The sequence below is a fragment of the Cebidichthys violaceus genome, unplaced genomic scaffold (genome assembly GCF_023349555.1).
Source record: "Cebidichthys violaceus isolate CVI_PGR_0920_01 unplaced genomic scaffold, fCebVio1.0.p SCAF_5, whole genome shotgun sequence".
Classification (NCBI taxonomy): Eukaryota; Metazoa; Chordata; class Actinopteri; order Perciformes; family Stichaeidae; genus Cebidichthys; species Cebidichthys violaceus.
Genome location: NW_027176705.1, coordinates 10,215,138 through 10,238,033, shown reverse-complemented (window position 1 = coordinate 10,238,033; position 22,896 = coordinate 10,215,138). Strand labels below are relative to the sequence as shown.

General features: G+C 37.9%; 1 protein-coding gene across 4 annotated transcripts in view; it reads left to right on the top strand.

Moving 5' to 3' along the window:
- cpne7 (copine VII) overlaps positions 1-21,741 on the top strand; it is a 29,604-nt gene extending 7,863 nt beyond the window's left edge. For all 4 annotated transcript variants that reach the window (XM_068730482.1, XM_068730483.1, XM_068730484.1 and 1 more), the window contains 12 exons: positions 1,384-1,458; positions 4,965-5,048; positions 5,136-5,225; positions 5,428-5,526; positions 5,729-5,815; positions 6,187-6,246; positions 6,905-7,038; positions 11,195-11,249; positions 14,636-14,687; positions 15,224-15,357; positions 16,370-16,606; positions 17,876-21,741. In XM_068730482.1, the coding sequence (XP_068586583.1) occupies positions 1,384-1,458; positions 4,965-5,048; positions 5,136-5,225; positions 5,428-5,526; positions 5,729-5,815; positions 6,187-6,246; positions 6,905-7,038; positions 11,195-11,249; positions 14,636-14,687; positions 15,224-15,357; positions 16,370-16,606; positions 17,876-18,028 (1,260 nt within the window). In that variant the 3' untranslated portion in view covers positions 18,029-21,741. The remainder of the gene's footprint in view (positions 1-1,383; positions 1,459-4,964; positions 5,049-5,135; positions 5,226-5,427; positions 5,527-5,728; positions 5,816-6,186; positions 6,247-6,904; positions 7,039-11,194; positions 11,250-14,635; positions 14,688-15,223; positions 15,358-16,369; positions 16,607-17,875) is intronic.
- The last annotated feature ends 1,155 nt before the right edge of the window (positions 21,742-22,896 follow it).

The following is a 22,896-nucleotide window of genomic DNA, read 5'->3' as shown; positions in this document are numbered from 1 at the left end:
GCCATGGCGCTCCATTCATGTTAAACCTGCCAATGCACACAGAGATGCAAGAGGAAATGATGCATGTATATGAAATCACATGTGTCAGATGTGGAAAGAAAAGCTGTTGGTTCATTAACCACAATCTTACAGTTAACAAGCCAGTGGTGGTAGCATATAATAAAAAAACAAGCCAAGCTAGATTGTGCAGTCTTTCACTCTACCTTGTTTGAGAAAACATAAGAGAGACAGGATGTGGACATGATAAGACGACCTACAGCACTTTTATGCAGCGCTATTATAGATAGTATTGGATCCCTGTGCTGAAGGAAAAGTTGAAGACAGACTCCTGCCAGACTTTTTTTCAAACCAACAAAGACATTAAGGTCTTTGGACAACTGTGAGAAATCTCACAAGGGGATTTCTTTTACCATTTCATCTCCAGAAATATAAATAGTTCAGTGCACCATTGTTACGTTACGTTTTTTTCCGAGCAATTATTTTACACATCAATATATTTTTTCAAACTGTTTTTGTCATGAGTTGTTTCACACAGAAAGCGAATATTATGTGGCAAAAAAGCAGAAAACCTTTTGCCCACACCTTTTATAAAGATGTTTCCCTGAACTTGGTACCTGTCAGGACAAGCTGTCTGATAAAAAGTCCAAGTTTCCTACTTTGCCAATCATCACTGTCAAGGCATGTCAGGCCATGGCTGAGCCGACACTCTGCAGCTGCAGTTCTGGCAGTTTGATGCAAAGTTTATGGCATTTTCAAAAAGAAGAATGGAGAGAGAGAAAACTTCTGTTCTCTGTGAGTGGGCCAGAGGGAGCAGCATAGGATGCTCGGTGATTCTTTGTAACTAACACACATTCATAACTAGGTCTTATACACAAAGCAGCCACTTAAAAATGTTAAAGCGCTGTTACAAGCTTTTACTGTTGTACTGTATGTGTAACTTTTATGTTCAAGTTGAGACTATAAGCTGTAACAGCGGGGGCCCATTAGCTGTAAGCTAATGGGGCTCTCTACTCTAATGTCCAGCATCCCGAGTTAAGTAAAAGCCACTTCACTTTGTTAACTGCTTACCACAGTGCAACCACTACGAAAGTCAAACTTACTTGGCGTACATAATAAAAAACTCACAAAAAAAGCAGTTTGTTTAAAATAATGGCACATAACTACCTTTACATTAATATTCTACATAATAATAATCTGACTCTGCAACCAAATGTCATTTGTCAAAAATATATATTTCTAGAGTGGAGTATCAATTCCGGTGACAACAGTATAGCTTTTATGAGATTTTTATTTCCTGAAACATAAATCATGTGGTTGGGATTTCTTGCTACAAATAAATCCCATAAGCACAAAATATTACTGACAAATCGTATTTCCTCTCAGGTGCACGCTGAGGAAATTTCTGGCAACAACGGGTATGTGGAGCTCTCCTTCTGTGCCAAGAAGCTTGATGACAAGGTGAGCGGAGCACATGGTTTTGATGGTAATACCAACACAGTTCATATTTTATTAGATATGGTTTAACAGAGATAGTAGTAGCAGTAACGTGATAATCGGGATGCTGTAGGGCAACTTCAGAAAGTACCCACAATGCATCACTGGCCTTGAAGGTATAAACATGTATGCTATTATTTTCTAAATCATTATATAATTTCATGTTAAAGTGAGAGAAAAAAACGGATAATAACACTTAACATCACATCTTTATAGAGACATAATGCTTCATGTGATATGATATCCATGTGAAATATTATTTATTTTTTGAATTCATATGGCTTTACTTGGAGTCTGGATATCACTGACCTTAACTGCTCCTGTTCTTATGCTGTCAAACTTTACTGAAGGCATATTTCAATCAAAAAGACAGCGGGAGCTTACATCCAATTACAACTCTGATGATCGGAAGTCACTCCATGTTCTTGGGAGCGAGCCTTAGGATGCCACACTCACAGTCTGCCCTTAATTCCCAGAGGTATTGGGAGAAAAATTCAAATTTTCTGCAGCATGTACATTTATTTTTGAGATTGCAGTTTGCAGTTTCCTGCTACTCTGACAGTGAAATTGAACCTGATCTTACACAAGGGAAATTATAAAAAAGTGCATCTTCCCCTGCATGTGATATTTGCTTCATCTATCCAGTGTGCTACTGGAAGTATTGAATTTCTGCCTGGAGAGTCCTCCCGCTTGCTTTGTTTAAACTGATTACAGCTGTGGGCACATCGCTGTGCAGTGCTGTGTAATCATGTACCACAGAGACACAAAAGTGTTCATGTTTTCACTCTGAACAAACATTTCAGCAGCTTATTTGGAACAGAGTTTGGTCCTTGATGCCAAATATCACACAACACTGATGTACAAAATGATAGACACTGTCTTTGTTGATGCACACAGATACTTTTTTTCTGGTTACATCCCCTCCTTAGGTGAAGGATTGCAAACAATATTTGATCAGAATAAACCATGAAAAGCTGGTTCTGGGACATCTTTTTTGGCATTCTCACTAAATTTGGGCTCATTTATGCATCATCTCTCAAAGATTTAGATGTGATCAACAAACATGGGTGTGAGCTGTGTTTGCTGTCACTCATGCAGAGTTAGAATTAAGATATAAATATATTTTGGCTACACTAATGTGATTTTTTCAGTAGATACCTCCAAACTGTAGGCGTGTTAAAGCTTAGTGTCTTGTTTTCCACTACAGGTGTTAAGGCGTTAACACACCGGGGACAGGACGAATAAATTACATAAAAACGCTCTAATGGGTTTTTGGTTAGATTTAGATTTTTTGCCACTTAATGCTACACTCACATGGAATCTGGCAGATGGCAAACCAGATATCATGTTACAGGACAAGAGCAGGACAGTACAATTAGGCGATAATACCAGCAATGGTAACGGCATGGCCGTCCAAAGTTAATGATGATGTTTTGTAGTTTAATTTAGTTACTTGTTAGCAACTGCCTTTTTAAAGAAACTTAAAAAGTCACGAGACGGGTAGCCTTTTCTACTGACGTATTTTATACCTTAAAATCTCTCAAGCGTGTGTTCACCACATACCTCCTTTCAAGTGTCCAACCAAAACCCCATTCAACCCATTGAATTTGAGATGAAGGAAAGTGCGAAAATGCTAAATAATTTCCCGGTTTTGGAGCACATTCGTGCACAACTCGATGCCATTGGAGTGTAGCTTTATCTGGTTAATTCATGCAAACAAAGATGTTGTACATGTGGGTGTCAACAGGTCACACAATAAACTTGTTTAACATTATTATGATCAAGTTCCCATTATTTGATTTCATCAGCAATCAGGTTTAAATCATGCTCATTTTCTTAACAAAGCAAATTAGAAGCCACTAATCTGGCAGGTTGATGTCGGGCGTTGCAATTTATCAAACAGATGATGACTGAGGCAGCGAACTGTTTCTAATTAGCTGCTTGTTGTCTGTATCACTTCAAACTGCTGTAGATATTGAAGGATCATATTACAGATGTTGATGAACAGGAGGACCAATGATGAGATATCATAACTGGCCCAGGATTAGATTTTGACATCTGCGTCTGTGCCGCTGATGACTCCTGGCTAGTGGTTGCCAGGACAACAGAGAGAGGATGCTACGTCCCTTTTTGTTTGACTCCCTCAGGAGATGTATCTGGCTAATGTGGCGGGAAATGCAGCATTAACTGTCTCATTTGGTGCGCACAAAGCCCCCTCATCCGCAACCCCTCCTCCCCTTCCAGCCACCACAGTCTCACACACACACACACACTCACAGGCACACACACACACACACACTCACAGGCACACACACACACACACACACACACACACACACACACACACACACACACACACACACACACACACACACACAGAGCAATCATTTGTTTTCCTCCCTGAAGAATCAATTGACCTAAATAATCAGTGTTGCTCTGCTCTCAGACGCCTGTACTTGAGACTCAAAAGGTGATTTAAGGCTAGCCCAAATAACCGTAAAGAATGCAAAATCTCATGCATGTTTTCAACTTATCACGGTATTTACTATCACTAATTATAATATGGACACAGCCACCGTTGAGTTAACTCAAATGCAAGATGTTAATAACAACTTGAAGCTGGATGATTTCAGATGCATTTTGCACATCGAAAAGTAATTGAGTGCAAAAGAAATATTAAATTCTTTGCTAGGGAGCTTCAAATATTGGTTGAAGAAACCAATAATGATATTTCAGAACTGCAATGAAGACTGTAAGGAAGGAAATAACGGGTCATTACAAGTTATTGGCTCAAGAAAAAGGTCAGTGATTGAGGAGTAACCAGGGAATGGCATGAGCTGGAATCTTATAAGATATTCTTAATCTTCCTTCTTACCAAAATGTTATAAAACACACTCTTTTTTTCTCAATCTCGATGGTGTCTCCTCCAAAAGAGCCCCCCTGCTGTGCTGTCGATTAATGCTTGCTTCTCCTTGACCTTTAATCACGGAGTTAATTACCTATGCAATCAGCAATGATAGAAATCAGTGTCAACAGCCATTTGTATAAATGTATAATTTCCTTCTATACAAACAATCCGAAAAACCCAAGAAAGATAATGAAATAACCCAAACGTAGATTTTTTTAGGTAATGCTTTTCTCAAATATTGCCTGTGTTAAAGTTCAACACAGCCCCATAACAGCCGACACATTAGCTTCAATACTGTAAATCAAACTAAGTCAAATCTTAGTGTTAAATGTGAGGCTTTATGTGTAATTTGTTCTCATTGAATAGATCTTGATCTTAATTAATGAGTACTGCTGTCTTTTCCTTATTTGATTAAAAGTGATTTCAGGAAGAAATTTGACCTGATGATACCAGAAGCAATACTTATTAATTAAACTTTCAAATCTTTCCTATAGATCAATTGTTACAGGGTCCTGTATTAACATTACGAGTCAGTAGTTTTGATATGCTGTTTTCTCTGCAGGATCTCTTCAGCAAGTCTGACCCATTTTTGGAAATATACCGAATCAATGACGATGAAACTGAACAGCTTGTGCACAGAACTGAGGTAAATTCATCATATACACTCTTCAGTTTAAGCAACAGCTTTTTTCTGCAACTTTGCTTCAAACGCAATGTGTTCCTACTCTAACAGGTGATTAAAAACAACCTGAATCCTGTGTGGGAGCCCTTCAAAGTGTCTCTCATATCTCTGTGCAGCTGTGATGAGGACCGGAAGCTCAAGGTAAGGGAACTTTAGCAACTAAGTCCTCATCAGTAAAAACCACAGGGGTCAGAAACTTTGCAACCAGGATTTAACATCAGTAGAATAAAAGACTTTCATTAAATATGTTAGGGATAATTGAATACATTTTGTGAGAATACTGTACGTAGGGGCAAACCGACAGAGAGAAAGTAGTAAACAGTATTGTCCCTCTGTGCCACAGTGCCTAGTGTGGGATTATGACTCCAGGGGGAAACACGACTTCATCGGCGAGTTCTACGCCACATTCAAGGAAATGCAGAAAATTTCCAGTGGAAATAAGGTCAGTGAATGGAGAGGCGGAGCAGAGCACAGTGGAGACAGCCGTGTAACCGTTTCATCCATTTTCAATATGCCTCTCATTTTACTCTGCTGAAATCCATCCCAGATGAAACAAATGTCATGTTGATTAAGACATATCGCCAATGTTCACAAAGCTGCTGTTTTTTGCTCCTGTTCTTAGTCTTCAACTTGCTTTGTTTAAGGTTACATGGGATTGTGTCAATCCCAAGTACAAACAGAAGAAGAGAAACTATAAAAATTCAGGAGTTGTCATCCTCACTGACATGAAGGTAGGAATCAGTTGAACCAATCAGTGTTTTATCCTTTTATTTTACATTATGAAACAGGAACAAAAACTTGTCCCAGAAGCTTTTTGTTGTAGGAAACAGTTGCTTAGAATTTGAAGAACAGTATGAATAAATTGTAATAATAAATACTTTTATGCATGTATGCTCTGTACATAGAAACAATCTTGTTTGATCTCTCGTACTGTACAGCTAAATGAGAAATTTCACAGCTACCTCAACAGAAGGCGTTTTTATATTCATATCGCTTTTTTTTTATCCTTTACTGTCAACAGATTTGTTGAGTTAATTCAGTTTTAATGACCAGATGCCTCTGGGGTTTTGCCTTAAAGAAATATGATGTGTTTTTTTTGCAGCTTCACAGAGTGTACTCCTTCTTAGATTACATCATGGGAGGATGCCAGATTCACTTTACGGTAAATTGAGCAGTCCGTGTTTAGTGATGCTGTCATTGAACTTGTAACTGCACCTGCACTGGCTGGTTATATGAATTACCTAATACTGTCAAATTGCTTATTTTTTTAAGACCATATTGCTTGTAGATAAACAGACTTTGGTATGGCTTTTTTTTGGTAGTCTGTTAGCATTTAGTATGCAGCAAATGTTACATTTTCTGATTGTGAAAGATTACACAGTAATTAAAATATGTTATCCTTGAAACATGGTGTTTTTGTCCATCAGTTAGGTTTCTTGTAGGCAGCTTCGTGGACCTTCAACTCTTGCCCTTTGGTCTGCTCTCTGTTGTGCTACCTCTCACTCTCACTGGATTACTGAAGCAATGAATATTAATTATGAGGAATTTGCTGTGGTACATGTTGTTACCCCTTGTGGAAATAGTTGTCTACTTAGATCTACAGTGTACTGGAGCTGTAGCTGTTTCCATCTATGTGGGTGTAAAAAGCGAAAGTTCTTGCCTCTGATCAGATAATTTATACTTCCATTATGCATATTTCAGGCTCGCTCATGCAGAATTATTTACAATATCATAAGCAGCCAAATAAAAATGTTAAGCAGCAAAATGAAAACTTAATTGATTCTGTCATATTGTTCTTGCTTCACATTTCTTTCTACCAGGTTGCCATTGACTTCACAGCCTCCAATGGAGACCCCAGGAACAGCTGCTCTTTGCACTACATCAACCCTTACCAGCCCAACGAGTACCTGAAGGCTCTGATAGCAGTGGGGGAGATCTGTCAAGACTACGATAGGTTTGTCAGTCTTTTGTTTCTCAGTAAAGGCTCTTTGGAGCCTACAATGATTGTCAGTGTCTCCTTTTGTAAAATAGAGATGCAGAGTGTCCCTTGCACGCCATTGTGATGGGATCGCTCACACTAAAACGAGCCACTCTATCTGAATCACAGCAAAAGGATTGGAATGGAAATCATGGAGTACTGAAACAGAATGGCAGTAAATCTCGCAAGTTATTACATTTCTGTTCACAAGTTTGGTTTAGAGCTGATGGAACTGAACTGTCCCCCATCTTCGATTCATTTTTTTACTGAAATGGATTTTGTGCAGGAAATAGCCTCTCATTGTCAAAACAGCAGCCGGTTACCTGCAGCACAAATACAGTATTGTTGATTGTCGTCATCATGTTCACATTGGCACATGTATTTTAATCTGTGTTTAACCATGGCAAAGTAATGCATGAGAAAGTGTTTGTACCTGGAAAATTAGAGCAAACTAATTTGGCCTTCACTGGCATTACTTATGCATGAGGCTAATATGGGGCTGAAGCTGGTGCTTGGTAGCAGCAGTCAAGAACACTGACACAATATACTGGACACACTTGACAAACCATTTTGTCAAAGTATCCATCACTTTACAGCTTTTAACAATCCATCAAAAAGATAACATTTTGACCTTTATAGCCACATGCATTTAAATGCTGTGCAACATCAGTTTTCTCACTGACTGACTTTTGGCAGAGACTTCTAAAAAATGTTTTTTTTATTTTTGTAATCTGTTCTTGCATAACAGTTTGAAAAATAGATAATGACAACAAACACCACATCTCTCCCGAATTGAATTTAGCAAATAAGACAACAAACCACAGTAAAAAAAGGATAGATGTCTCTGTCCTTTCCTCTTCTTTTTTCTTTTCTATATGCCCTGTGTCTTTGCTGTTTCTAAGGACAGTGCTGTTGCATGTAATTCACAGTGTCTATGCTCACAGTGGTGGCTGCATGTGCTTTCTTCTGTGGATAACTCAATGATACAGTTTTCTTTCGGCATCTGTTGCAGCTACTGGCCCCCGTTCTTAGCTTGCATGGGCTCATTACCCTGAACTACAGTCAGACACATGCAGAGACAGGGGCTAACACCAGGATAGCAAGCACTTCAACATGAAGTGGGAGGCATTATGGGTGGTGAAATAACAGCGTGGCGTAGAATCAGATGTAGGTGCAAAAGGAGGCCTGTTTAAGGAATCATTAAAGACACTGAAGCTAATAATAAATATAATAAAATTAACTGATACGTCCATGTGAGAATACCCGTTAATCTAAATATAAAAACTATAAAAGCTGATGAAAATGACTGATTGACTGTTGTTGTTGAAAACTAATATTAAGTGCAAAACATTTTTTTTATTGCAGGCAAGCTTGTAGGTATTTGGTAATTAATGGGAAATCATTTATAATATGATATGTGTCAGAAAAAGACCTTCTCATCTGTCAAAACTAAGCTAGATGAGGATTAACACTCTGACTCCTGATTTATGCAGATCCTTCTATTGAATATCAGGGGAGCACTGTCTGGCTAATTATAGCATTCAAGAGATAGCACTGGAGACACTGACAACCTGACGGAAAATGAGCAGCTCATTCTTGTAGCTTTATCATTTTCCTGTTTACTAAACAAGAGCCTCATACAAGGAAACATGCCTCTGGATGAAAAGTGACAGCAAGTGTAGGCAGCCATTCCCTCTTAAGTTGCAATTGTTATTGAGGTGTAAAACTACGTGGGCAAGCACACCTTTTAGCCTTTAGTGAATATAGGTGATGTGGGATTTTAGAGTCCTTGCAGAGGAGTGCATTATGGAGCTGGAGTGACGAGCTTTTGTCTGTGTGGGCAGAGGCTCGTTTACCTCGCTGAGAGGGCTATTATACCGGGCACATCTCCTCGTGGCTTTTCACGTGTGCTGACGAAGAAAGAAAACAAGGACCACCATGAACTTAACAGCACAATTCATGTAATGAAAATGACTTGTTAGTCTTCTCTGCCCTCTTGTCTGGGCTGCTGATACTGTATAATAACTCTACACCTGGTGAGACAGTAGGCAATTTCTTAAGAAATTTGTAAATTGCGCTTGAAAATCAATTCATTGAGGCTTCAAGAGCAAATTTATAAAAGTATGGAAAGAGTAAGAGGTCGAGATAATGAGTGCTGCACAAAACATCTCAGGATAAAATTGGCTCAGCGTGAATCACTCCTTCCCCATAAGAATATTTTCATTAAAATTCTTGCTCTACATTGGTAAAACCAATATAGTACCAAACACATAATTTCCTATTATTTTGAATCCATACAACATACCCCTGTGTGTTTGAAAGTTCACAATAGTGGGAGTAAGGCCTGTATTCAGTGGATGGAGAATGGAGATGGGAAAATGGATCAAACAGTGAATCGAAAACATGTAAATGTTGAGGTGAGTGTAGAGGAAAGACCTTTTGTATGCTGTTGTATAAGTTGCAGAGCTCATTGGACACTGAAATCTATTCATTTGTTTGGAACATTATTACTGGAGTACGTTTATATCTGGCTACAGTACAGCACATTAGCCAGGGCATGTAGAGAGGTTGCATTACAGAGAATAAAAGTTGGACTCATTCAAACATTTTTTTGGAACAGAGGATAATGATGTTAACCAAATATGTGCTCAATATGGCTGATGTAAGATATTCAGCGATGTCTTCCTAACTAAGCCTACAGGCTGTTGCTGTTACCATTTGCAGCCACTGTAAAATAAACAATTCTGCAAGGTTATGCAAAAAACACAAATTATCTTTATTTTCATCCAACGTCCTTGGATAGGAGGAGCAATAGTAATACAATTGCAATATTAATAAAACATCTCCTCATCACCTCCTAGTATTAATAAAAATGATCAATACTACTGCTTCTACTACGGCTACTACTGCTACTACTACTACTTACATTACTACTACAACTACTCATTGTAATGATAATAATAATAATAATAATAATAATAATAATAATAATAATAAATTACTCTTTTTGGTGTAAGTGTATTACTACTCTATGAGTGGACAAACAAGTCTCCAATCAACACTTGTCAACAAACCAAACAAATCAACATTTATTAACAGTGTACATTTTGCTGTGTACCCTCCCACACTATCTCCAGAGTAAATTAATCAAAAACATAATTTTGTGATTCTGTCGAGCTTGAGATGCTACTTGTGATTGCACTTGGCTGGAGATTTGGGGTTGTTTTGCCAGTCATATATATATATATATATATATATATATATATATATATATATATATATATCTCAACTACACTTCCCATAATGCAACTCTTTTTAAAGCTCCTCCTTGCCTGGTGAAAGCGTGTGTCTTTCAAAAAGGAGTAGATAAAGTAAGTGAAATGAGTACAGCAAAAATTGCTCAGAGGAATACCGAAATTAGATTTTTCTAACACATGTGAATTTTAATGTGACACATTGCATTGTGGTACTTTTAGCAGAAAGTAGTGCATATGCCATGGACAGTCCGTTTTTTGCTACATTGTGGTGATTTCTAAGGGCACTAGAGTGGTGCAGGGATGACATATTTTTGTAGACATATGTCATATTGTAGAACAAAAACGTTAAAATATCTTATTCAAAATAAACCATTGTCTTCATGACAAGGGAACCAGAAGTTCAAAAATACTAACTCATTTCCGGGTTGAAGGAGTCATTCCTGCAGCACTCTATAGTGGATATATTTCATCTCTGTTAAACAGGGAGGGTGAAACACAGCTTTTGTCTTGTTATTTACACACGTCTGTGCAGCCAGGGTATTAAAAAGGTGACCCTGGCCTTTGACAATCCAGCATAGCAGAGCCTCTTAAACTAATATCTACCCATTTATATGGTACAATGAAAAATGGAGAGTAAAGACTGTGAGAAGCTTATTGAACAGGTGCAAGCGCTGGCTGCAGGGACAGTGGGACAGATTTCATATTTTAATTTAAGCTCTTAGCATTTATGAAATGCAAACAAGCACAGGGTTTGCCATTGTAAATGTGAACATATGGATAAGCCATCAATATTTTTTTTAGATCACTGTCAAAAGCTATTCCATAATTAAACTGTAGTAACTGTTCACAACTGGTTCATTTGCTTATCTTTACAGTGACAAAAGATTTTCAGCTTTGGGGTTTGGTGCCAGAATCCCTCCAAATTATGAGGTGAGTATCTCTCTGCATATCTCTGCCCTCCTTGTTTTTCATTGATACTGAACCGCCCCTTTTTCTAATCTGTTCCATAACACTGTCCTTCCCTTCACATGAACAATATTATGCACGTATTATATGCTTTTTCCACTACCCTGGGACTTTATGTTAAGCATTTCCATGACCTGTTTTATGACTCAATTTGTCATTCTGTCAAAATTTCAAATTTAGAACTACTATACTTTATTTTTATTCATAAGCCCCATGCCTTAAAATATCAACTTGTCTTAATAAAATGACATGCTCCAAAGAAATAAAAGCCCCATAGTGTTGGTGCTCAATTTACATAAGAATTCATGAGTGCGAGAGCATTTGTTTAAGCAAATTGGACTTTGAGAACCAAAAGCCATCAGTGATTCTGACTAAAGCCCTGGGGAGACATGTGACATGTGAAGAGTGAGTGCGCACACACACACACACACACACACACACACACACACACACACATGCATGGTTGAATCACAATGCTGTTTGATATTTAATATCTAGAATGGCATATTATTATGTGAGATTGTTCTTTACTATGTGCTGATGTGAAACACTGATAATTATCATTTCAATCATGCAAAGATTTGTGGCTCAGTAAATACAAACTATTAATTTCTGAATTTACCATGACAGTGACATGCCCTGCAGCAGTCAAATTCATTTTACTTCATTCTGTTGCCACATTGTGGTTAGTGGTGCAGGTGAATGCTAATTAAGTCATTAGACTAATCATGGAATGCATCTAACTCATGTAGGCTACACCTGTGTGCAGGTTTGATGGACTGTTTCTCAGTATATGCTGCCTGTTATGCACACTAATTGCGATTTGCAAACAAATTATAAATAAAGATCCAAGATGTTCATTTGCCAGCCAAGGACGCATCAGATAGTGAGTCTTGAGAATAAATGTTAAGCCTCACATTTCATTGCAACGACTATGGCCAATTGTGTTTTTTTAATTTAATGCCTCTGAAAAATTTCACTCGTCAAAGCTAAAGTTTAGAAGAGGACATCACTTCCCATGAACTATTGTTTATCAAGAGTTTAAGGGTGCTTTCACACCTAACTTGTTTGGTTGTGTTAAGATGGACTCTAGTGCGTTTGCCTGTTTAGTGCGGTTTGTTGGTTGCTGGTGTAAAAGCTGTCCATCGAACTCTGATGCGGACTTAACAACCACATCAAGAAGGCCTCGTTCAGGCGGTCTCGGCTCAGGTTTGCTTCCATTCGGACTCTGGTTCAGTTCGTCGGTGGTTTGAAACTAAATGAGGAAGCAAACCACAGGATTCTATGATAATAAATATGTGATTTTTGCATGAATTTAAGCTACAGTCATATTCATCTGCTGGTTTCAAACTGTCCAGGAAGGGATGTATATATTTATGCAAATCATTTCGTAGCCTTGGTGACGCCCTCTCCTCTTCAAACCAGTGAGAAAAACACAAATCTCAATTGCTCATAGTAAGAAGACAATGAAGACAATAGGTTTTCAGGGTCTTTAAAAGGAGTGTTGTAGTTTCACTGGTGCTTGCTTAACCGCCAACATTTTTTTTTCATGTACTTGGGGAAAAAAGGCAAAGCTAGAAAATAAGGTTGTAATATTGAATGGCAGGAAAACATAGGTGAAACTAATAATAGTACAATTCCATTTAAGTGTCACTGTAAGCTATCCCATTAAACCACCACAATACTAGAGCTTCACGAGTGGAAAAGCTAAATGAAAGACAGACATTAACAGACATGTTATTAGTTACACCTGTGGTTTTCGTGTCAAAAAGGCCTGCTATGAAACAGGCCTGTTAAATGAGATACAAAACAAGTGGCCCAATACAGAAACCAAACCAATACAAAAACCAAATGGTGGTCTGTATGATTAATTTCTCTAGGACAACTAATATCTTTCTATACACTGTCTGAATGCAGGCTCCTAATCACATTAAAGACAAAAATGACTTAGAAGAAAGTAGCCAGCTGGAGAGGAGTCAGCTGTCACTGATCTGGCTGACAGTTGGTGCTTGCGGAAAAAAACGGTTTCTTGTGAGGGAGGTATCAAGAAGGGGATTTTATTTTTGCCAATTTAACAGCTTTGAGAAAAACAAAGTAAATATGACTTTTGGAATGGACCAGAAAAAGGAAAGGGGTGGCAATCTCTTTTCAGAAACCAGAATTTAAGCATATAGTGCATGCTAAATGCTCATTACTGTATAGTGTGATGAAGTGATGACACATAACCAGGTCTCACTGTAAAATACCCCTGAAAAGGTGAGGCATTTTTAATCAGTGATTGAAATAGACATTATTTTATTTATAATTAAATTTGGACTATCTTAGCTTAAATTATGTGCAAACCCTAAATACAGTTAACACACCTTTGCTATTAGTTCCTAATTAAATATTTTGTTTCTCTTAACATAGTATTAGCACCTGTCCTTAAGTCGGGAGGCGATCATTTGTGTGTTTCTGTGTGTATGTGAATGTGTGTGTGCATCTGTCTGTTTGTCCACAGCTAATCTTGCATACTACTGGACTCATAAGCTTAATATTTATTGTGGTCATTTATTACTGTATGCTCAAGGACCTCTTGTGGTGGTATTTTATTGACTGTTTTATGTTTTATTTAGCATTTTTTTTTTTGTCATGGCTCAAAAACTGACATCCATAGAACATTTTGGTCCCGTTGTGAGACTTGTGAGATTCAACACTTCTTGGTTTGGGAGGGGAGCTGGAGACACACCTGGATCTGCACTCTACTGAGTGGACTTTTCTAGTTAGTTTACATCCAAAACTAATCATCTGCTGAACCAATGTATCAGTCACTATTAAAATAAATATACCTTCTCTCACTTATAGCCTTATAAATGTGTTGTAACTGTATACATACATACACCTAAGGCAACAATTATGTCAGTGCTCTAGATATGCATTAATCTAGTTTTCTAATTAAAAAAATGACTGCCTAACTAATTAACCTGCTTAGTTATGATCTGACTCCCTGTATCATTTGATGGTAGTAGCACTGTTGTAGATGTCATCAGAAATTATTCCTCACTGTCAAATTCACACTCAAAAGCTGTCAAATTTTGTTGTAGGATCCCTAACATTCCACAGTTTCAGTTCAGGTCATTTTTCATTCCCTTGGTTTTGCTGAGCTCTTAGTTGTTTCAATCAAACAGTATTACAAAGATGATTTCTTCTTAACAAGATTGTAGTCAGCGATATCAGAAGAAAAAAGAAATCCAGGCCTTCACGGATTCCAAACATGGCAGCCATTTTTGAAACAACATTGAAACGTTGAGCAAAAAGTCTCCTTGCACACCTAATAAGTATTTCACAATGTCCTCTTTTTTAATCCACAGGTGTCCCATGACTTTGCCATTAATTTTAACCCAGAGGATGATGAATGTGAAGGTAAGGAAGGGCTTTGTTTCCCTTAAAAGTGCATCACCTAGTGATACTAGAGTTAACATCTGTAATTTGACAACACAGCTGCTAAAGTATCAGTATTACTCAGTTGGTCCCCCATCCCAAATGTCAGGTAAATTAATACATGACAGATCATATTCATAACATCCAATAGTAAAGAAGAAAGCCAACACAGATTTTTGTGAGCATTTCGGTGTGCATCCTTTCCTAGTTTTTGTACCAGAGTCATAGTAGTGTTTATGTTTGATTGTCTTTATGGATTTCATAATTGATTAGTACTTAAAATACACATGAACAAGCCGAAATCTGAAACTTTGCTTCTTTCAGAGTATTTAACTTCTTTAACTTGAGTGAGGCAGAAAACCTATTCAGGCCTCTTTTTTGGAGACAATAGTGATAAACAGATAATTCATCTGACTATACCTTTTTTAGTTTCCAGTGGTTTGTTTGATGACATGAATGAAGTGTTGATAACTATGTTGATGTGTCCTTCACTTTGTCCTGTGCTTTCTTTTGATCAGAGATCCAAGGAGTGGTTGAGGCATACCAGAACTGCCTTCCTAAGATCCAATTGTATGGCCCAACCAATGTTTCTCCCATCATTAACAGGATAGCCAAGCTGGCAGCAGGCGACGGCAACATTAAAGATGCTTCTGTGAGTGACTCTTTATACTTCATTAGAAATGTATGGATGTAATGCAAGCTTTGTTGTAGTGCTTCCCACTGAGTTCCCAGAGTGAGTAGCCTCTGGTTCACCTCTCCATTTCTAGTGATAATGTCCCGCGGCTCAAAAAGGAAGAACGGTCCCATTATAGAACAAATTAGTATTCTTTTAAGTTATGGAGTAGACTCATACAGTACCGTATTGCTGTTGTATATTTTATATATATTTCCATGTTACTGATCCTTTAATGTGTTACAAATTACCTCATTAACTGCTGTTGAATGTGATTTAACACGAGTGGCAAATAGTTACTATGCTCCTTATCTCTCCTTGATATCCCTTTGGGAGTAAGTCTTTTATCTATTTCTATTTCTTAAATTACCACCGGCTGCATGGACATTGTGTTCGAAACTATGACACTCTTGTAATTGCGCTGACTTTCATTTAATTATTTACTTCTCAATGTTAGTCCTTATTTTGATCAGTAAATGAGCTGCAGTCAACTATTAGACTTCCAGGGAACACACTAGAAATGCACACCCTTAGGACATTGAACACATAAACACAGTGACAACAAACTAACTACTACTCATGGGACCAATCAGAAACCATCAATGCCATGGTCATTTTCTTGTAATTCTTATATTCTCATATTATAGTGCTTAGTGGACACATACATTAATTTCACACATACTCACATTCACATACACAAGATGTCTCTTCTGTGGTTTGTGATTTGTGAGTACTCTGTCTTTTGTTTTTAATATCCTCCTTTTTTATCTGTTCTTGATCCCCTTGTTTTCTATGTAACACTTTATAAAGTGACATACACACATACCCTTATCTGCTCAGTGGAGGCTGTAAAATTACGAAAGATAGCAGGAGAGGCCTTTAGACCACAGCACACACTGAGAGGTGTTCTTGCTTATAACGACACTATGCTGTTAGAATGGGTTAATGTCCCTATGGATTAATACACACTGAAATTCTTATCTTCTTCCAGCGGTACCACATCCTGCTCATCCTCACGGATGGTGTTGTGACAGACATGGCAGACACGCGTGAAGCTATTGTGCGAGCCTCCTACCAGCCTCTCTCCATAATCATTGTTGGTGTGGGCAATGCAGACTTCACAGACATGCAGATTTTGGATGGAGATGATGGAGTTCTACGCTCACCGAAGGGCGAGCCAGTCCTGAGGGATATTGTGCAGTTTGTGCCCTTCAGAGACTTCAAAACGGTCAGTTTGTCTCTCCGTCTGTCAATCTTCACTTGTTTTCTTTCAGCTTCAACCACAGTCCTTCTGACTGCTGATGTTCATGGACATAAAATATTTTTTACATAATGCCCCCCTCACTTGTTATTCTAAAGAGCATGCGACAAGCTTTCGCTGACTTTGCCAGTAACACAGATGGACATCATGGACTGAAGGAGATCCAAAAATTATTAAAAAACACTCTTCATGTAGCTACATGGAATCTGCAACATTTCAGCTGTGCAATTATACTGTCTGTTGCAGATTTGATGTCTCAGGTTCTAAATTGCATGATAGTAGGCCTATATATTTTCTTTAAGGGTGGCAAATTTAAGAAAAAAAACTGAATAAATGAGTGGAGAAACCTAGCAAATGCAGACACCTCCATACAGGAAACAAGGTGATGAGAGGTGAGGAGACGGGTATAAAAATTATGTGAATCATATATATGTGGTCTTCACAGTCACTAGCTCTCACACCAATTAAACACCTATGGGAGATTTTGAACTGATGCATTGCACTGCTTTTTCACCACCATCATCAAAACACTATTTAGGATGTTGGTCATCCCTCCGGTAAAGTTGAGTCTTACAGAATTTATGCAATCTAGAGGCTCCTGGTGGCCCATTTTCTTAAAACACATGTTGATTTTTCCTTGAAGTTGAAACCCATCTGTAAAGTTGACCTGAATATTCTTTTATGTAAATCACCCAGAGTTTGAGGAAACACTTACATTGTATAAAATCTGCAAAATTCATAATTGCACTCCCCTTTTTCACAAAGTAGTAATTTGTTAGAATTCTAAAGTGATTTATTGCACAGAACCGTGCATGTGTAATAAATTATACCCTTATGTAATGAGTTTTTTGTACTGAAAATTGTTTTTTGAAATATGCTTTAACAACAGAAGTTTATGCAAACTGGTTTTAACAAATACATAATTAACTCTAAAACTCTGCAATGCAAACACTGCAAGACATATTATATATTTTGATGTAGCTCTTTGGAAAGAAGGAAGAAGGGACTTTTTTCAGAGTCATGAACAGAACAGTTACACTTGAATACAATATCTGACACTGACATACCTCTTTTAATTTGTTTGAAACAATAAAGGTAGTCCTGACACCGTTGGTTGTCCCTTGATCAGGAATAGAATAACTTAAAAGCTCCACATGAAAATGTTCTGTATCTCAGATTAAAACAATATTGAACAGTTGTTTTGATAACTCCAGCTGTTCTCTGTCTCTATTGCAGGCTTCCCCTGCAGCCCTGGCCAAATGTGTTCTGGCGGAGGTGCCCAAGCAAGTAGTGGAGTACTACAGCCATAAGGCCATCTCCCCTATGATTCCGATGAGGGACTTACTGACCCCCATCCTCAGCCCTGTCACCACCACCCCAACAGAATAACCATCCTTCCTGCTTTTGGGACCAAGCTTTGACCACAGCATCAGTCCAGCAAACTGAGAGGGAGAAAAGACGCATGCCTTGCGATTTTGGAGAAGGACTGGAGAGAAAATCTTTCTAAATGTGTTGTTTCTCATTTATTTAATTCTTCACACCTATCAAAGTGTTTACACAAGGACAGTACGACAGAGGCTGTGGGTTAAATTTCTCTGCTCAGTGTGCATCCAGCGCTTCTCTCTGGCTGTGCAAACCATGACCATCCAGCTGGTTCAGCATCATGAGTCCTGGAGGCTTGTGTTGTTTTCCCACCTAATTTTTATGCATGCAGGCCAATCCCTCAGGGCTGATCCATCCATCGGATGAAGGCTTATTATTCCTTACTGGCCTTAAAATTCAGCACCTCTGTTTTTTATGTTACTGTTTCCCTTATGTCATATCTTCAGATAATTTGAAGATGTACTGTATACAGCAATGAAAATTATGAGCTAAAAAATACTGACAATATTCAAACCAGATTGAATTACAGGAAGTATAAATATTGCTGGCGATGCTGCATTCAGACCTTTTATTACATTGGCCTTCCCTCATGTACCTAAGTCTGTCCATCTACAGGATTGGCTTTATTTTGGATTACAATGAGACAATATTTTCAGACACACACAGGTCACAATTTCAAATCAAACTACCATGAATTGACATTGGAATGGACTAGTGGCAAATCATGAATTAGCTACAGTATAATCGATTGCTAAAATTGGAAGCTCTGTTTCAAAGTGCACAAGCAAAACCTCAACAAACCCCAACATGTCCTGTCTGCAACAGCATGAAACATGAGTGACACCACCCCTAATACCTAGCAAATACAAAAGCAAGCAATGCTGACTGTGTTCGGCAGTTAGCAGGTGCAAGTTGCCAAGCTAGTGTATTCTATGTAAAATAATTAGCTAATCACCCAGTAATTAGGCCTTCTTAAAACCAGTTGAGAAAACCGCAGCAGTGGAAAAGTATTTGTTCAGTTCTGATGTGTCACCACTTCAGACGTGTTCAACTCATACATATGTAAAACTGCAAGTGACATAACTTCCGCAATGTGATATATTTGCTATAGCTTGAGCTCTTTATGCTTCTTTCAGTTACACCAGGGAGCTACTAAATCATAGCAAGACAGAAAATACAGTCAGGTCATCAGCTGACAAGTTAATGTAGGATATGTGTTTGGGTTTCTGCCTTTTCTGAGGTTATCGCCGAACAAAGCCCGAATAACATTTTCCTCCAAGGGAAGATGAACAACAGCACCCCATTTTTGGTCTTTTGTCAGGTGGCTATGGTATAAACTGTGAAAATCTAAATTATTTGTTATTGTTGTCATCCCTGAGCCAGCCGACACACAGGTAGCATTCTTCACGTTTCTGCAGTGTGTTTCATTATTTTTTCCTTTGAGCTGCTTTTTATATACAATATAATTCTACTCAATGTTTCATAAGGGATTTATGAGCACAGTTTAAAGCCAATGAAAGCACAAAAACGATCAGTTAGTGCTGTAAAATACGTGTTATATCAGTTACAATTATATCAGAAAATATGAAAAATGTATAATTATTACCAAAATTCCTCAGTGATCATTGAAATGTTTCTTACCATACGATAAGTATTAAGGGATTTCTCATCAATGTGCATCTCCAGAACAAACTGTTCTGTGAATCTATTCTTTTCATTTCTAAGAAGCTCTTGCCTGCAAGGACCCCTGTTTACTTGAGAGGCTGCATTTTAATTTTCTGTTTTTCTATTGAGCTTTACAATCTTCATCATATTCAACAAGATACAACCTTCACTTACCTTGAAGTGTTTTCTTTATCAAGCAAATAGTTCAAAAACACAGATTGAATTTTGCATTTATCTGACATGATATGTTTGTGCCCTGAATGACGCTGAATGGCGACTAATTCAATTGGCCAAAAGCCATTAAATGCATAGGAAGAATATCTAGTCTTCACAGCTACACTAACATGCACATATCCACCCCCCCAATTACATATATTAATCTGACTTTGATTTGTGCTCTAGAGCTTCACCATTCGTCCCCAGATACAGACTATTGACTTCTCGTGAATGCACCTAAACACAGCTCAACAGCTCTGGTGTTGGCTGCTCTCTGAATTCCTCTGAAGATCAGTTATTGAGGAGTCACAGTATGAGCCCTATTGATTCAGCAGGCCTAGATTCGGAGCCATACTCAGTCACTGGAATGTGAATCATCCTGGAGGGATTTTGGTCTCATGGTCCATCGTAGGTTGGAGTTGGAGTTATAAGTGAAAAGGTTATTTATTGAGAGACCTTGTTTTTCCTGTATGGTGAATAATTCGTTTTTGTATTTACTTACTTACTTTGTGTTGTAATTCTTTTAAAAACCAAAAATCCTTAAAAAGAATTCTTGGTTTTTAAAAGACTTACAACATAAAACGTTTTAGCAAAAAGTTACCAATCTCAAATGATAACTATCCTAGAAAACTAAAACATTTAACCAGCTTTTTGCTTTCCCACAAACCTTTAGTGGCTACCTATTCTGATTAAATGAGTCAGGATGTGCAGATATCAGCCAATATTTCTGTTCCTTGAGAGCAAACTAGCTCACATATTATCTAAAATGCATCTGCACTTCTTTTTCTCCTATTACCTGTGTCCATGTATTGCTACTTTGCCTGAAGTTACGAGCTGCACCAGCTTAAATTGTTCATTACCCTGTACTCTTAACATTTAAGATGTGATTTTACAATTGACCTGAGAAAATTCAAAATTGTAATCCTTTAAAAGTATTTTTCAAATAATTTTATTTTGTTATTAAACAACTAACACAATAGTTAATAATAGTTTGTGTTCAAACATGAATACAATAAGCCATTCAAATGTTTCATGCTCTTCTGGGGTTACCTGAATTACAAAATGTAGAAATCTTATGGTAGTACATGTTAAACAGCATGGGTCTTTAATGCCTCACCAGATTAGCCCCAAACAAATAACTCTTCAGACCTGTTTTGAAAGTTATTTTTAACTCTTTCTATTTTTCATTAAGTGACAAGTTTCAATGCAATTAATAATGTATGAAATATACAATGTCTATCATTGTGTGCTTGTGTGCAAGAGCTAGCTGGACCCAAGTGCACAGCAATTGGGTGTCTTATTTACTTTAAAATGTTTTTACAAAAACAAAACATAAAAAAAACATTCATGTTTTAATGGGAAACCCTCATTTGTACCACAGTGGTGCAACAGCAGCGAGCTGAAACGCTGGAGACATTAAGAGCACAATTCATGTGGCCATCTTGCACTGCGGATTAAAAAAAAGCTGGGAAGAATTAACTGAGCTGCTTATTTCCCCTTATCTATACTTGCACCATTGTCCGACAAAATTAACAAGTCGTAGGTTTTACACCACACTGATGGATTTGTAATTTCTCATAGACACTCTTTCTATCTCTCTCTTTTTCCCATCCACTACTAATCAGGACAAGGTTAACAGCCCATAACCATAATATGCAACTGGTATAACTGCAGGCCGTGTGGGGGAGAAGCAACCCATGCATCAATAGTAAATATTTGATTTCTTCGAAAGGAAGAAAGGGATTTTTTGCATGCTTACTTTTATTGTTAAGCTGTGCTGTTCAGTCATTCCTTTGGGTCTTATGATGTGCTTATATGCAAGCCTACTTTTACACAAACCTCTGTTCTTGTATTTTATGCTTGCAGTTAAGTAAATAAATCTCATAATTTAACTGAAACTGTATCTGTTACTTCTTATCATATTAAATTAAGTTTTGATTTTTTTTTTTTTGAGGGTCAAAAATTGTATATCACATTTTTCTGCTTTTGTCATCCAGTTTCCTATGATCCTATTCACTCATGTCACATTTTTTCATTGCTCACCGCTGTACAGGACGAATTAATAGAAATAAGAAAAAGATATTGATGTGCTTGATGAAATGCTGGTTATGCTCTCATGTATACATTTTCACTGTGTGGCTATGCTGCGGATGCTGTGAGTACCTATTACATGGGAAGAGGGTCTGAGCCTACTCTTTAATTCTATCAGACAGCTCCTTTCATTTAACTGCTATTGTTGAGAGCACTGAATAACGGTTGTTTCCATGGTGACACCTACTTATGGGGAGACATAGACCTTCATTTTTGTCAGATTCAGGGACAAAGATCCAGGATGTGTTGAGGGCTCTGGGAGGAGGCCATTCACGCATTATTATGAAAAAGATGAGGCTTTGATTGTGATGGCTGCTGTCCTTCGCAAGGCCACTAAATGTCTAGCGGGGCTATGAGCCTCAGGTGAGCTTTGTGTTCAACATAGACACTCCCTCTCTCTTACTCCCCAATAACCCCTTTTGTGCCCAACCAACTGATTTATGGCCACAATTAAAAAACACTCACCACCGCTTAACATTCACTGGCAATGAAATCAACAGAACATTTGCACACTGGGACACGGTGCTAGTGAAATCAGCTCATTGCCTCCATGTTATCAGATTACCTTTAATGCCTTTAAACACAGCTGGGCTTCCCTAACACTGGTATGCCTTGGACATCTAGCTCGAAGCACCGTAAAAGGGAAGACAGAGGATTCATTGGTTTTATTTTCAGTGGCTGGTTACCTATTGCCTGCCTGTAATGAGGGAATGACTAATAAGAGATGGAGAATGGGAAATCTCACTAGTAATTAGCTGTCTCCTCCTTCCCCCGGGGGAGCAGCACATACCTTTGAAATGCTTCCAGCTAGCTCCTCTGATGTTGACTTTCACGTGCTAGCTATCTCCCAGTTACTTTGTACATTTACTGTACATCACATACATGTATATATATATATATAT